We start from the raw sequence: 16,250 nt of genomic DNA on the forward strand, positions 1-16,250 counted from the left end.
CATACTCTTTCTCATCGTATAATTTCTCTCTCTCTCTCTCTCTCTCTCTCTCTCACACACACACACACACACACACACACACACACGCGCGCGCGCGCACACGCACACACACACACACACACACACACATATATATATATATATATATATATATATATATATATATATATATATATATATACACACAGAGAGAGAGAGAGAGAGAGAGAGAGAGAGAGAGAGAGAGAGAGAGAGAGAGAGAGAGTAATATTAAACTCAAGGGCGCCCTTGCAAAAATCAGCTGAAAGGGCGCCCCCATTGGCTGGACATCACCAAAAATGCATTTAATAATGGCTAAGTCAAAAGAGTATTAAATGCTCTCTGGTGACGTGAGCCAATGGGGGCATCCTTTCAGCTGATTTTTGCAAGGGTACCTCTGAGTTAAGCATTCCTATTCACATTTACATACTTTTATATGAATGCTACAACAATTCACGGGCCATAGGCCCTGTGAAAAACGCTAGACGAATGGCACTCCCCACCAATTAGATGCCACTTCAAGCAGGCACATACTTGATCTTCTGTTAGATGCAGCCCATGTTTAAAAATGTGGATGCAGGTCAGAACACGGCCATAGAAAATCCTAGTTGACTTGACACAATGTGATTGAGTGCGTAGTTGACGCGGATTAGTACTCGGTTGATGCGGTCGTAAGTCGGGAGAGTCAAAGGAGTTTTAATTCACTTTGTACGGCAAAACACAACTTGAACAAGAACATGGCCAAGGTAAAAGGGAGTCGACTTGGGGAGTCCACGATGATGCGGTGGAGTTTTGAAACTATGGTTGGAGGTTCTCTTTGGGTTTCCAATTGGCTTCTGACTCTAGTAGGCCTTTCCACTTCACGAGGTATTCAGTTGTTGCCTTTTGGGAACTTTCTCGTGGCACTCTGCTCTCAACAATGATATTTTCAACCTTACACACAAGTGATGTTGCATGTTGTAAGCCCAATGGTTCCCACCCTTGGCATTTCCTTATTGTTTTGATGATTCCAAACACAAGTGATTTTAGTTCACTAATGTTTTTGAGTGTCTTTAGTTGTAGATCTCATTAGTGTGCAATCGAGAAGCTTGGATCAAGCCCAAGGAGCTTAATTAGACCATATTTGGAGTGCCAAAGTCATTGGAGATCCAAGGAGCATGGTGGACTTGAAAAAGAAAATTCAAGAGAAGATCAAGTGTGTTTGAGTCCATTTTAGAATGTATAAGATCCATCCTTAGATTAGGTTTATTGAGGCATTTATAAGTCACTAATAAGGTCTCAAATAGTACAAAAAGAGTAAGGTAAAATGAATAGACCAAAAGCCCAACGGGTAAGCAAAAAACAAGGATCAAATTGGAACATTCTAATTGACCATTAATCTTAATCCTAGGAAATTTAGTCTAAAACATTTTTAAATATTTTTGGAAATACTTTTAACAGATGGATCTCGTTCTTCGAATGTCCGTAGAGTACAAGAACGTTGAAATCTGATAAGAAACGAGAGAGATATGAATTTTAGAAGTTAACTTGGAAATTCCGTAAAATTGTCCTTCGGGCGTCCGAACTTGTTTTGACCCGAGGAATAGAAAGTCTCAGACGCGTCTGAAGCTCCGTTCGGGCATCCGAAGCAGGAAAAACATTTTTTTTTTTTAATACGCAATGGTCATTTGGTCGGGCATCCGAACAGACTTCCGAGATGACCATTGGAGACTAAAAACTACTAGTTTTGGGTTCCGTTGCTTATATAAAGGCTTCTAACCCTTGTATCTCCAAACCCAACACTCCTAAGCTATCTTAGAACATATTAAGAGTGACTTAAACTTGTTTATGCCTCTCTAATCTCTAGATTAAGGATTGGATCATAGGATTTACTTTGCATATCTTCTTCAATCATTGTAACCCTTGTGGGGGATTTTGTTTTTCTTTCTTTCTACATTCAAGATTGTATTTGGGCGAGTGTGAAGAGACGCGTAGCCATCTCAAGAGCAAGTGTTGGAGACGTGTAGCTTTCTCCGGAGTTTGTAATTGGGTTGATTCCCTTCCGTTAAGGGAATCCGTTTTAGTGAAGCCATCAAAAGTCTTGGTGGAGTAGAGTAGGTCCTAGGCTTGGACCTAACCACTTAAAAATCCCAGTGCACACTTTCTATCTCTCTTCTCTACTCATTTTGTGTGCATTTGATTTTTTACTTTCATTTGTGCTTAAGGGTTAGTTTTCCCATTTGTTTTTAATTCCGCATTTTTTGGGAAAAGTTTTTGAAACCCAATTCACCCCCCTTCTTGGGTTGCCACCATACCCTGGATTTCACATGTGGTTCATCACAGGCTGATGTGTTCCTAATAACTTCGTCCTTGTCGGTGTGATAGGGCTTCAAACATCTTGTGTGGAGGACGGAATGGATCTTTAGTCAAGTGGGGAGTTAGACTCGGAAGGAGACTTTTTGAACACGTTCAAGTAAGGAGGTGGGCCTTCATACTTGCGAACCAAGCCTTTGTGCACTATCCTTGTGAATCCGAGTTGGTTCATATTGAGTTTCACTAGCCTAGGTCACCAACCTTGAAGTTCTTTGGTCTTCTGTTTTGGTTTGCTCACTTCTTCATTCTTCTAGAAGCCTTCTCCAAGTAGGCTTTCGCAATGTCTGCATTCATGTGCCATTCTTTGGATAGATGATATGTAGGGGGACTGTTTCCAATATATCCAGCGGCGATGAAATGAGCCGTGGAAGGTCGCTGACAGGTTGCTAGCTCGAAAGAGCTCCAATTGGATGCTGAGCTCCTTTGTAAGTAGTAACAAAATTGGTTCACATCGAGCAAGTGAACCCAATTTCTTTGGGTGTCACTAACAAAGTGCCTAAAATACTCAAGGAGGGCATTGACCTTCTCTGTTTGTCCGCCAGCTTGTGTGTGTAGGCTAGTGGAGAAGTTCATCCTTGTTCCAGACAACTTAAATACTTTGGTCCACAAGTAGCCAATAAATCTTGAGTCCCTATCACTTGCAATGTTTTGGTACTGCCCAATACTTCACGACATGACAGAAGAATAACTTTAGCTGCCTCTTCCGCATTCTAAAATACCCAAGAAGACTGTCTCACCTTGGTTCCCGCCATCATGTAGACCGGGTCTGGCCAAAGTATAACAGGGCATATTGTAGTAAGGATAGTGTGGTGTGCATAATTGTAATAAGCCTAAGTGGCGTTAGTTGTAATTTCCATGTTTTTGTAGGTGTAATTGTAATTGTGTATACATGTGATTAGTGAGTGTTTGAAGGCCCTTGTTGTGAGATTTGAATGTAAGGGAGGGAATCACCTATAAATTGGGGAGAGTCTCTCTCATTTAGTGACTTTGATGATTTTGACAACTTTTGAAAGGATTGGGGGAGTTTCCCTTGTAAACCCTAGCTTGGAGGGAGAAATTCCAGCTAGTAAGAAGAACTTTGGAGGAAGTTAGAGAGGAATTTTTGCACATTGAAGGCCTTCCATCTCTTCTTTTTCTAGGCATGAGTTCGTCGCCAAGCTAAGTAACTTTATTATTGTTTTCTATCCAAATTTCAATAAAAAATCAGTTTTCCTTACATTATCTCTTGTTCTTACTCATCTTACTTGCTGTTTTCAGCAATTGCAAATCAATCACAACACTTTATTGCTTATATTCCATTCTTGAACAGAAATTTACTGTTTTGGACTGATTTTTGTTAACATTGTTCATTCATTTGCTGTTCTTGATCGAGTCTTGATCAACTTTGAAAGCTCTCAGCAGAGCTACCTTAGAAGTCTACATCAAATTTGGTATCAGAGCTAGATCTGCTGAGAGCTTTCAAAGTTGATCAAGACTCGATTAAGAACAACAAATGAATGAAGAAATTTAACAAAAATCAGTCCATGTAGCTACGACCAACTTCATGCAAGCTAGTGGATGTAACGACCCAATTTCCGCATTGAATCGCTACTAGAAAAGAGACATAAAACACAAGATTTTTTTTAAAAAAATACCACATACAAAAGACTAATTCTAAGATAATATTAAAGATGAGCCATCTTATTCCAAAACGTAAAAATCCTATTACATACTTTAATATTCCAATTAAAATTTATAACTACAAAAATCCCTAACTACTGACTATCTGCGGAAGCTCAACAAAATAACTAAAAACGAAACTCTGACTCTTTGGGAAAACATCATTCTCAAACTCCGATTGCTCAATCCCCATCCTATGTTGTTTAAATTTGGTCGTTTGCGAAAGCTCCCTCTTCAATCTCCTCAAAACCTGTGGGTGGAAAAATAGGTAAAGCAAGTTGTATAACTGGAGAAGACTTTATGTAATAAAAGTGCTCTAATGAAAATTGCATTACAAAATTGTTCCGTATACATCAGTTCCAGAAGATAACGAAATATTGATAGACTAAGGAGAACAACAGCAAAGCATACGATGGGTAGGTAAGATCACTAATAAGAACGAATCTTGGTGAATCAACAGAATATGCCACCCAGGAAAATAAAACATGCCAATACAACAAAGAGATAAATGTAAGTAACTAAAGTAAATACAACACCATAGGTCCAATAATTCTATCCTCAATCCATTTTACTAAAAACATCTTATGTATATACCACATGTCATCATCACCTGGCCGAAGCGGGTGGAAGCATAGGTCTTTATATATATTTATATATATATATGCCACTCATATATACATAGTTCAATAACTTTACCATACAGCTACAAAGAATATATGCATAAGATCATATTTTTTTTTTCCAAATCAAATCCTTTCAAAATTATCTTTTCTTTGAAATTCCAACGTACAGAAATATGACGTATTTGAAACATGATAATGAAGAACTAAATTCATAATACAAGCAATTACTAGAACCGTTATTACATAAGTCAACTACAACTTGCCTTGATTATCGAGGTAAGACGATGCCAACAAGTCTGTAAGAATCAATCAAGAGGGTGCCCTGTACCAATTACATACCAATGGTATCAAAATTTCTCTTTCAACTAACATGTCAGTCATCTTAATTTAATTGGTTAAAGTTTGCCTGGTGTTGGAGATTTTCGGTTTTTATAGGGTTTTATGCGTTTTAGCGATCAAAGAAAATGATATTTACCATAATCATATATATATATATATATGTATATATATTTTTGATAATTACAATGACTAATCTTGTCCTTTAATATTTAAGGGGCCATAAAAAGCTATTACCTTGACCAAAACAACTTTCATAACCCCTACAAAATTTGAGCAGTGCACTATTATAAACATGATGGTGATGATATCAATTTCCGTCATGCCATCTTTCTCCTAGTGAAATCATCACAACCATATTTTGATACTTGCACTAACTCATTTTGTCTATTACTAGAGACTTTTAAATAAATCCGCCCCTTTTCTATCCGAACCACTACTTTAATTAAGTAAAAATAGTACAAAAAAAAAGGGGTGGTCCAAGAGGAAAAGAGGGCATATCCTTCTTCCTTTCTTTTTATTTTTTTCTTTTTCTTCTCTTCCATAACTTTTATCATCTACTGAATTTTTGCAGGTCACAGATTCTAGATAATAAAAATCCGGATTGAATTAAGATGTTTTGGAGTTGAGAGTAAAAGTGGCTATGGATGTGGGGCTAGAGATAAGGGTTTGGGCATGGAATTTATGTGGCTGAGGGTCTTTGTATAATTTTATTATGTTTGAAGGTCTGTATATTTTTCAAGAATGGTTGCACGGCTCACACCAATGATGATCCAATCGTCCAATTGATGGGCCAATTTATCCACAATTAGACACAAGTTGGGGAACCCACTTGGAGTTAAATATCCATATACATATAGGGTTGTATATACTCACAGTACTCTAACCCATTAAAAAGAGAAAGGATAAAGTGGAATGTGTAACATTTAAAACATGGCAGTGTCAATATTAAAAGTAGGAATAATATATTCACCCCCTATTTCTGCCCGAACCAGCCCCTTGTATAGATAATACAATAAGGGGAGGTGGTCTAAGGAAGAAAAATGGGTTGATGTCACTATCCTTTATACCTATATATATATATATATATATATATATATATATATATATATATATTCCTTACCTTATAACTGTTTCTTTCTAATTCCCTATTTTGCAGGTTTGGAGAAAATGGGTTTCAAAGCCATTGTATGGATTTTTAAGCATGGAGTCTACTGTGACAAGTTGAGAGCATCGGCCATGGATTTGTGGCCACGAAATCACAGATGAAATTTTGGGTTTCAAAGATCCTTTGTGATGTATAAATTTTTGGAATGGGTTTTGCCATATTTATAATCAAGTTGGAAATTTCACAGAAGGTGTGTAGAACTAGGAAGCTGTTCATGTCCAGGTCGAGAGATATGGTCATAATAATTTACATGGGGAATGAGAGGATTTGAAGATTTGAAGCCGATGTAAATTTCAGCCCACCCACTCAACTGATATGCTCTTTCTCTACTTCATTTTATTTTTTTGAAAACAAGAACTGTGTAGATGGAATTTTCATGAACCTTATGAAATTTGTAGAATTGAAGAAGGGTATAATATGTATGAGTTTTATGGTCTGTGGCATTGGGTTCTTTATTTAGGGCTGTAAATAGGGTTTCAATCTTAAATCAAAATAAAGAAAAACTGAATTTACAAGGTACTTACTTGAAACAAAGATTGAAAGGTCAGACCTAGATCTTCTTCTCTTCTTGATCTCCTTCTACTTCGTTATCTCTCGATCACTCGAACCCTCTCTCTTGGTTTCGCTCTTTCTTTCTCTAACTCTCTTGCTTACGGCAACAATGGGAAGAGGCCCACGATTGTTTCTAATAGTGCATTGCTCAAATTTGGTAGGGGTTATGAAAGTTGTTTTGGTCAAGGTAATAGCTTTTTACGGCCCCTTAAATATTAAAGGACAAGATTAGTCATTGTAATTATAAAAAATATATATACAAACGCATAAAACCCTATAAAATTGAAAATCTCCGACACCAGGCAAACTTTAACCAATTAAATTAAGATGACTGGCATGTTAGTTGAAAGAGAAATTTTGATACCATTAGTATGTAATTGGTACAGGGCACCCTCTTGATTGATTCGTACAAACTTGTTGGCATCGTCTTACCTCGATAATCAAGGCAAGTTGTAGTTGACTTATGTAATAACGGTTCTGGTAATGACTTGTATTATGAATTTAGTTCTTTATTATCATGTTTCAAATACGTCATATTTCTGTATGTTGGAATTTCAAAGAAAAGAGAATTTTGAAAGGATTTGATTTGCAAAAAAAAAAAATGATCTTATGCATATATTCCTTGTCGCTGTATGGTAACGTTATTGAACTATGGCATATACATATGAGAAAAGTGTTTCTAGTCCGGCCGACTAGAGATCATTCTCTAGTCCGCCACCCAAAAACACATGGGTCCCACATATTTGGGTGATCTAAAGCATTCATTTGATAGGCCTCATCATAGATAGGATGTCCACAAAAATTCAGCTTCATAGGATCTTCTTAACCCTTCGATTTGTGGAGTTAAAAAATGGACAGATTTGTGGCGGTTTATAGCCGTCCATTTTAAGCTCCACAAATCATAGGGTTGGGATGATCCTATGAAGCTAATTTCTTGTGGACACCGTCTCTATGTCAGGGCCCATCAAATGAATGCTTTGCATCACCCAAATATGTGGGACCCATGTGTTTTTGGGTGGCGGACTAGAGAATGATCTCTAGTCGGCCGGACTAGAAACACTTTCCTCTCTCTCTCTCTCTCTATATATATATATATATATATATATATATATAAGGACATATGCTTCCACCCGCTTCGGCCAGGTGATGATGACATGAGATATATATATATATATATATATATATATATATATATATATAAGATGTTTTTAGTAAAATGGATTGAGGATAGAATTATTGGACCTATGGTGTTGTATTTACTTTAGTTACTTACATTTATCTCTTTGTTGTATTGGCATGTTTTATTTTCCTGCGTGCCATATTCTGTTGATTCACCAAGATTCGTTCTTATTAGTGATCTTACCTACCCATCATATACTTTGTTGTTGTTCTCCTTAGTCTGTTAATATTTCGTTATCTTCTGGAACTGATGTATATGGAACAATTTTGTAATGCAATTTTCATTAGAGCACTTTTATTACATAAAGTCTTCTCCAGTTGTACAACTTGCTTGACCTATTTTTCCACCCACAGGTTTTGAGGAGATTGACGAGGGAGCTTTCGCAAACGAGCAAATTTTAACAACATAGGATGGGTATTAAGCAATCGGAGTTTGGGAACGATGTTTTCCCAAAGAGTCAGAGTTTCGTTTTTAGTTATTTTGTTGAGCTTCCGTAGATAGTTAGTAGTTAGGGATTTTGGTAGTTACAAATTTTAATTGGAATATTAAAGTATGTAATAGATTTTTACGTTTTCGAATAAGATTGCTCATCTTTAATATTATCTTAGAATTAGTCTTTTGTATGTGGTTTTAAAAAAAAAAAATTCTTGTGTTTTATGTTTCTTTTCTAATAGCGATTCTATGCGGAAATTGAGTCGTTACAGTGGATTTAATGGTTGATTAGCATTTCAACTTGCAATAACTTAGTGTTTGATTGGCATACGACCAACTTCCTGCAAGCTAGTGGATTTAATGGTTGATCAGCATTTTAAGATGCAGTAACTTAGTATCATTCAAAGAAAAAAAACATGCAATAACTCAGTGTTTGATTGGCATACTGTTATGTTATTTTTGTTTATATGCTTGAATTGAACTTTCGCTCATTAGTTAGTATTGTAAAACAACCAGTTACTCCAAAAGCTTAAGCTGTTGGAGAAGGCGTTATTTATTCTTTTATACTTTAACACTCCCCCTCACGTGTGGCCCCTCTTTCTTTGGGTTGGCCTACACGTGGCACATGTGGCCCCACTTTTGGGTCGACCATTGCATGTGGATTTTTGACATCAAGGAGGTTTGAACTCAGGACCTTTGCTCTGATACCATGTAAAACAACCAGTTACTCCAAAAGCTTAAGCTGTTGGAGAAGGCGTTATTTATTCTATTATACTTTAACAAGTATGAGGGGTGATTTGTAATGTCTTAGATGCTTCAGTTTCATCTGCAGCAATTTACTTTTTCAGCTGCTTATTTTGGTTGCTGCTTGATGTTTATGTGATTTTCTTGTAACTTTCTTACTGCTTTTTTTTTTCATCAATAGAAATATTGTTCATCTACTAAAAGCATTTTTTTTTTTGAAAGATACTAAAAGCATTTTTTTTAATGTCCAAATGTTACACAATGTCTCTGTGATGCTTATTTATTTTTTCACTGCATGCAGCCAAATAAGGATGATTTTGATGTTACAAGGGATGACCTCTCAAGGGCACTAATGGTATGCAAATTATTATTTTAAATTTTAGTGAGAACTGAGAACCTTTAATTGATGTTAGGATTATTTTCTGTTTTTAATAAATTTAAGGTTTCTGGAGTAGTTGTTAGTCGGTCAAGTATTTTGAGTGATTAAATTTAATGTTCGATTTATTTGAATAAGTCCTCGAATGCATCCTTTTTTTGTTGCATCCCTGAGTACTCCATGGGTGAATTCTCATGGAAACTACGAGCCCATCCAGGCAAAGGATTTAAATTTTAGTTTCTGTTTTGGACATAGCCGAAACCAAATTTTCGGCCGAAATACCGAAATTTTGGCCAAAATTCGGTAAAGAAAAGCAAATTTCATTAATGTACCGAAATTTCGGCAGAAATCTTGTAAACAGACTTAAAAAAATCACATTTTCCCCAAATCTTGATCGAAATTACTGAAATTTCCGAAATTTTGGTGGTTTCTGTTTCGGTCCCAACCTAAATTTTGGTTTTTTGGCGGAAATTTAAAACCATGGTCCAGACTGAGCAGGAACATCCGTAGGAGTCGACAATCATGAAGCTACCCACAATTTAACTGAGTTTAATCCATAAGAAAAGGTGAGAAGAATCCAAGATCATGTACGTGGCTTTGATATCATGCCAATGTTGTATGTCCACCGTCATAGATGCAGAGAAGAAAGTAAGAGAAGGAAGAAGTAGAGAAGAGAAGAACAGGGAGAAAGAATCAGTGTTGTGAGTTTGCTCCCACCTCCACAAGCTGAAAGCTTTCATAATGCTTACTTAAACAGGATTGCAATAATGCACTTAGGGGCATCCAAAGATGGCCCTATCATTTATACATATCATCAGTGGCTTAAGTGTTTGGCCTTATGTAACGCTCTTTGACCTCTCATGGTTGTAACTTCATATGGTGGCCCTATATTCAACAAGAGCTAATTGTAAATCAAAGCATCTCAATTATAGGTTACTTTGTTGGAGTATCATACCTATGTCGATGAATTGGGAGCTAAAGCAATATAACAAATACTGTAGATGTATGATTCTCTTGGTTGAACCATGACATAAAATTTGACGTGGATACAACTAAAAAGAACAAAAAACTGAAAGACGCTGCATTTTTATTTTTTATTTTCCAATGTAAGCTGGGACTACAAAGCACCTTGTAAATTATAGCCATTTTTTGCCACATCTGTTTCTTTTCTTGTCATGTTCTGTTTTTTTCTGAACTGATATTCATTTTCTTTGTTGAATAAGATAGATTATATTCAGCATACTTAATTAGTCACTTCCTATTTGAATGTTCATTTAACTCCACAGCCAAACTTCACCGCAAATTGAACGTCATCAGTCCAGCAATCAATTCCGTTGTTAGCTTTATTTGATAGAGTTTCTGTTGAGTTTGATATTTAATAGTCTTTCTCCCTTGCCTAAAGTCTAACCTAATTGTAAAATATGTTCGCAGTACGCCTTCTCTTCAACCCCTTTTTTCGAGCCATTTGCTATCCCATTGCTGCTTGATAAACTTTCTTCTTCATTACCACAAGCAAAGGTTAGTGACATTAAAATATAGTCCATATACTGTGAATTTTTAAGTGACGTATCCTGTGTCGCTGTGTTTATGTTTAATACTTTTTTTTTTATGACATAGGGTATCCCCACCCAAAATTTAGGGTGGGACTATTTCCTATTTTTGATGAAATTAATGCTTTATGCCAATTTATCGTAATGACTGCTTGAATGCTCACAGCTTGATTCCTTGAAGTATCTCAGCAATTGCACATTGCATTATGGGATGGAGCGAATTGGAAAGCATGCTAAATCTATTTGGTCTTCTTTGAAAGATTCAATCTGTTCTTTTGACCCTAAACAACCTTTATTCTCATTAAATTCAAATTTGCCAGAGGATACGGCATCCAAGGAGAATGAAATTACAAAAGAAGCTCTCAAGTGTTTGCAAAGTGTTATGTGCCAATTAGACAGATCCAATGATGTTTCTTTTGTAAGTTTAATTGTTGAAGATGAGGAGCTAGAGATGATATTTAAGTCAACCACTAGGGATAGGAGTTATAAAGATATTCCTATCGAAAGCAAGACGAAATTACATGCACTTGGAAGTATTCTATCTGTTTCCGCAAAGGTCTCCAACACTTGCTGTAATAGAGTGTTTCAAAGTTTTTTCCCTCGCTTGATGGACATCTTGGGAATTTCTTTGGGAAGCCCATCCTTGGATTGCAATTCAAATGACAATTACGGATTTATAGAAAAACTTAAATTTGGAGCGCTTTACGTCTGTGTTGAACTCCTGGATGCATGCAGAGATTTGGCTGTGGGCACTGAGGAATCCCTATTTCAATCTATTATAGTGCAAGATTCCTGGTTTTCATTCCTTCAAAACTTTTCGGGTCCTCTAGCTCGTGCTTTTGTGTCTACTTTGATAACAACTGGAAATCTTGAAAGTGGAGAGGCTGATATTTATTGTGGAGGTAAAGACTATTTTGCTTATATTATTTGCTGCCATTTTCTTGATATGTTCATTTTCTAGTGGGTAATATTTCGTAATTAATCATTATTATGTTTTTTCTCTTTTTAGTTATGTTTGACGTGCTGAAAGTTAGTTGTCTTTATTTGTGGCTTATGTTATAGACAGTGAATGCCGTACCATTTGTGTTTATTTTTCACTGGAAACTTTGAATTGTTGTGAGATCCTGATGGTATTGTTTTTGTATAATCCACACCATTTAATTATTCACGAGGATAGTCCGGTTTTCTTTGTACTCCTGGTGCAAATTAATTGCACTTTAACATCATTGTAGACTTTTATTGATGGTTTTGCATAGTCATTGTTTAGCTGCATTTCAACATCATACCGACATTCAGTTCTCATGTTTTTATTAAGATGGTGGTTTCTCTTTTCTATAAGAATTGTGCATTATGGGGAAAACATTTGATACAAAATGTGTAATTTCAGTCACGTGATCCCTTTTTGTAGAAAATATTTATCAATTTGTTCCTGACAAGCCAGATTTACAGAGCTTTCGGAATTTCTGGCCAAAGTTCTTTATTATTTTTTTTTAATGTTTGTCAGAGTGCTTGTGAGTGACATGAACTGAGGTTAACAGTCATATACATCTGACCTTTTTAGGAGAGACAACTTATGTTGTGAACTGTGCCTAATGCTTATGCTTGTTATCAAATTTAACATCATTTGAGCATTTTTGATCAAGGTTTTTAATTTCGGTTTCGGTTTCGGTCATCACGGAAACGGAGAAACAGAAATGTTTCGGAAATTTCGATGGAAATCCTGGAAAATCACAGAAATATATGGAAACATATGAAAATTATAGAATTTAAATGTGAAACATAAGGAAATGCTAGAATAAGCACGAATGTGCACTTAGAAACATCACATAAGCAATAAAACCATTCAAAATGGTTTAAAAACATCGAACATGCACTGTTGTTCATGTCTGATAATGTATTACATATCAATTTCACATGTAATTCATATAAATATTTATACATAATACTTGCACCAAATTTCGTATGCAATTCATGTAACTATAATGATGTAATATATACCAATATAGTATACCACTATTACACTTATGATTTTGGTTTATGCATTTCGGTTGTTTTGGCTTCGGAGGGGATGGAAATGGAAATGTTTCGTGTCGTAAAATCATGTTTGTGAGTTCAGTTTTTAAACTTTGACCCTCTATGATCGAGAGAATGTGATTTTTAATCTTGCTAGTAACGAATGAAATACAGATAAAAGTATAAATTCCAGTATTTGACATGGCTACTTTCCTTGACATTATTTGCAGTGAAGGGCTTGCAGATTCTGGCAACATTTCCTGGACTTCTCATGCCTACATCAAACACATCATATGAAAGCATTTTGAAGATATTAGTGTCTGTCATCACTACATGTTGTGATAAAAGATTCTTGTGGAAACTGGCTTTGAAGGCCTTGGTGGAAATTGGTACATTTATTGAGAAATTTCATGAGTCTGGGAAGAGAATAAGCTATATCAACATTGTTGTTGAAGAGATACTTATGTTGCTTTCCTTTGACAATTATGACATGCCTCTCCCACTGAGAATGGAGGCTATTTCTAGCATTGGAGCTGCTGGGCCGAGTTTCATGCTGAGAGTGGTTCAAGGGTTGGAAGAAGCTATATCTGCCAATTTCTTGGAGGCTACTGTATGTCCTGTGTATAAATTTCTTTTTTCAGTATATTGTTCTTCACTTTTCTTTCCACATGGTTCTTGTCTTTCTCTGAGTTATGGGCATAGTTACAAAAAAATTAATTGATAATTTGCAACAAGATCTCTATCAATTGATTTAGACTAAAAAAGTTAATTGGAAATTTGCAACATTATCTCTATAAATTGATTTATTGACTATATATTTTTACTTTATAGGTAGTCTGTGTGCAGTCAATATTTAAAAGGAAACCGATGTATTAACATTATAACTTCTACAATAATAAACTTTAGTGAAACTAGCAATAATTTTTTAGTAAAAGTGTAAAGCATCTTAAAAACTTCTGTATATCGGGATATATAAGTGATATGATAAATAAGCTTATAAAATGACATTTTTATGGGTGTATATTGCATATATGTCACGCTGTATCAGCAATATACCAGCAACCATGTGCATATGTTTATTGGGTGAAGTTATGATATCTTTTTCTTTTGATATAATACTAAAAGAACTCATTCTTATTTCTTCTATAGGTTAAAGGAAATCTGAAGTCTGTTGAGATTTTAATCTGTCTGCAAGAATGTTACTCCAGTCACGTCCTCCCATGGTACTTATTATACTATGGCTACACTTTATTTTAGGTTTATTATGATGGTTTCATGATTCCAAATTGCTGTATGTTGGGATACAGTCATTTTTAAATGCATGTTTCCCACATTTAATCAGTTCAACAAGTATTTAGACCTTAATAATTCTATGGTCTGTGACTATAATCCATTGCATGTTCTCAAATGGAATTTTTTGGTCTAGGACTGTATTTCTCAACAGGACTTCTATGGTCTATGATTATAATGCATTGCTTATTTTCAATAGTATTTGGCAATATCCTTATCATTCTACCAAAATAAATGACGAGCATCTATGTATGCAACTTTAAATTGTTATCTTACGAAACTTGTTTACTTCCATTAGAATGCATATTTGTGAATTTTTTTGGCCTTAAAAGTTGGTAGAGGAGCTGTTTCTTCTTTTTCCATTAAAAAAAGGATGTAGTTAATAAATAGTTCATTGTTTGAATAGAAAGGAAAACTTGTTTTCTTTTCCTTAAAAATAAAAACTAAAACTACATCATTTTTATAATAACCAGAAAATAATCCCCTATCTTCAAATGAAATTGACTAGCAAGACGATCTTGTCTTGATCCATAAAAATGACAATGACTCGGTGCACACATGGTATGTGGGCTTGGTGCTAGAGACCATTGATCTGATGGACCATCATAGGGTGATCCAGTGGGTTTATATCAAATAGAGATCTCATAACAGACCTTTGATCAAGCATGATGAGAAAAACCATCCGTTAAGATGTCTTTAATCTGGCAGTGATTCGCCCCAGCGGATTAATGTGTAAGACACACACACTGGTCGAGATGATGATTTTGTCGCATCAATATATAGGCCACATATCGGGGTTACAAAGTGTAACATTTTTTTGTGTGTGTTTCTTGGTTGAGTGGAAATAAATAGTGTTGTTTCCGAATTGAAATAGTGAAACTCTCCTCCTGTGGACGTAGGCACACTCTCGAACCACTTAAATCATGTGTTCTTGCTTTGTGTGTTTGGTACTTCTTACATCTCATCTTGTCGTAGGTTGCACATCATGTTTGATCCTATGTTGAGAGGTTAGAGATCTCATGGTTTTCAACAGATGCAAATCCAATGCTATCCGATTATGAATAACTAGAACTTGGGCAAAAAAATACCAAAGGAGGGGGAGGTGACATGGATTGAGAGAACCACAATTTTAAAGTTGAATCAACTTTTAACTTACCGAAAGTTGAATGGAAAGTAGGTTGGCTGTTCACTCTATATTCCTTCAAAGTACAAGCTCCAAACGTACAATACAAAATTTCATCTAAATCAAATGTGCCTTTTATGAAACAACCCCCTTATCTTATATAGGCAAGCATTAAAGACTTATAAGGAATCATAGGGAAAGATAAAAATTAAAGGTATGTAGAAAACATCGGAAAATGTTTTCACCAAACATTTGGTCAAATTATATTGATCATCATTATCTTCGTTACGAAAATACCCTCCCTCATGTTAATTTCCTTTATTGTACCTTTTTAGCTTTGTAAGTAGGGGTGCAACTCGTGTCAGGTTGGGTCGGGTTGAGGCCAACCCTAACCCAACCCAAGCCTCGGGTTGAGGATTGTAAACCCTAACCCAACCTGCCTCCAAATCGGGTTGGGTTGAGTCGGGTTGGGTTCGGGTTAAGTCGGGTTGGGATCGGGTCATCTACGACCAAAACCGAAAAATCCAAGAAAGAAAAACACAGTCTTGAAAAAATCATGATAAAATTAGACGAAGGAGGTCGGGTTCGGGTCGGGTTGCCAAGGCCTCAACCCTAACTCAACCCGAATTTAAACCGGGTTGGCTTTTCCCAACCCGAGAAAATGCCAACCCAAAAATCGGGTTGAACCCGTCGGGTTCGCATTGAGCCCGACCCAAGTTGCACCCCTATTTGTAAGTGGAGAAAATGCCCCTTCCCTCTAGGAGGTGCATCTTCCTTATTGACTTCTTTTCTTTGGACTACATCATTTTCTCCGAATTGGAGGGGAAGTTTACC

General features: G+C 35.9%; 1 protein-coding gene across 4 annotated transcripts in view; it reads left to right on the forward strand.

Annotated features, from left to right (window-relative positions):
- Positions 1-16,250, forward strand: part of MET18 (ARM repeat superfamily protein) — a 59,287-nt gene that overhangs the window by 17,626 nt on the left and 25,411 nt on the right. For all 4 annotated transcript variants that reach the window (XM_077354080.1, XM_077354079.1, XM_077354078.1 and 1 more), the window contains 5 exons: positions 9,366-9,419; positions 10,872-10,958; positions 11,157-11,892; positions 13,234-13,613; positions 14,153-14,226. In XM_077354080.1, the coding sequence (XP_077210195.1) occupies positions 9,366-9,419; positions 10,872-10,958; positions 11,157-11,892; positions 13,234-13,613; positions 14,153-14,226 (1,331 nt within the window). The remainder of the gene's footprint in view (positions 1-9,365; positions 9,420-10,871; positions 10,959-11,156; positions 11,893-13,233; positions 13,614-14,152; positions 14,227-16,250) is intronic.

The sequence above is a fragment of the Tasmannia lanceolata genome, unplaced genomic scaffold (genome assembly GCF_043159265.1).
Source record: "Tasmannia lanceolata isolate RefF3 unplaced genomic scaffold, GAP_Taslan_0.1 ptg000015l, whole genome shotgun sequence".
Classification (NCBI taxonomy): domain Eukaryota; kingdom Viridiplantae; phylum Streptophyta; class Magnoliopsida; order Canellales; family Winteraceae; genus Tasmannia; species Tasmannia lanceolata.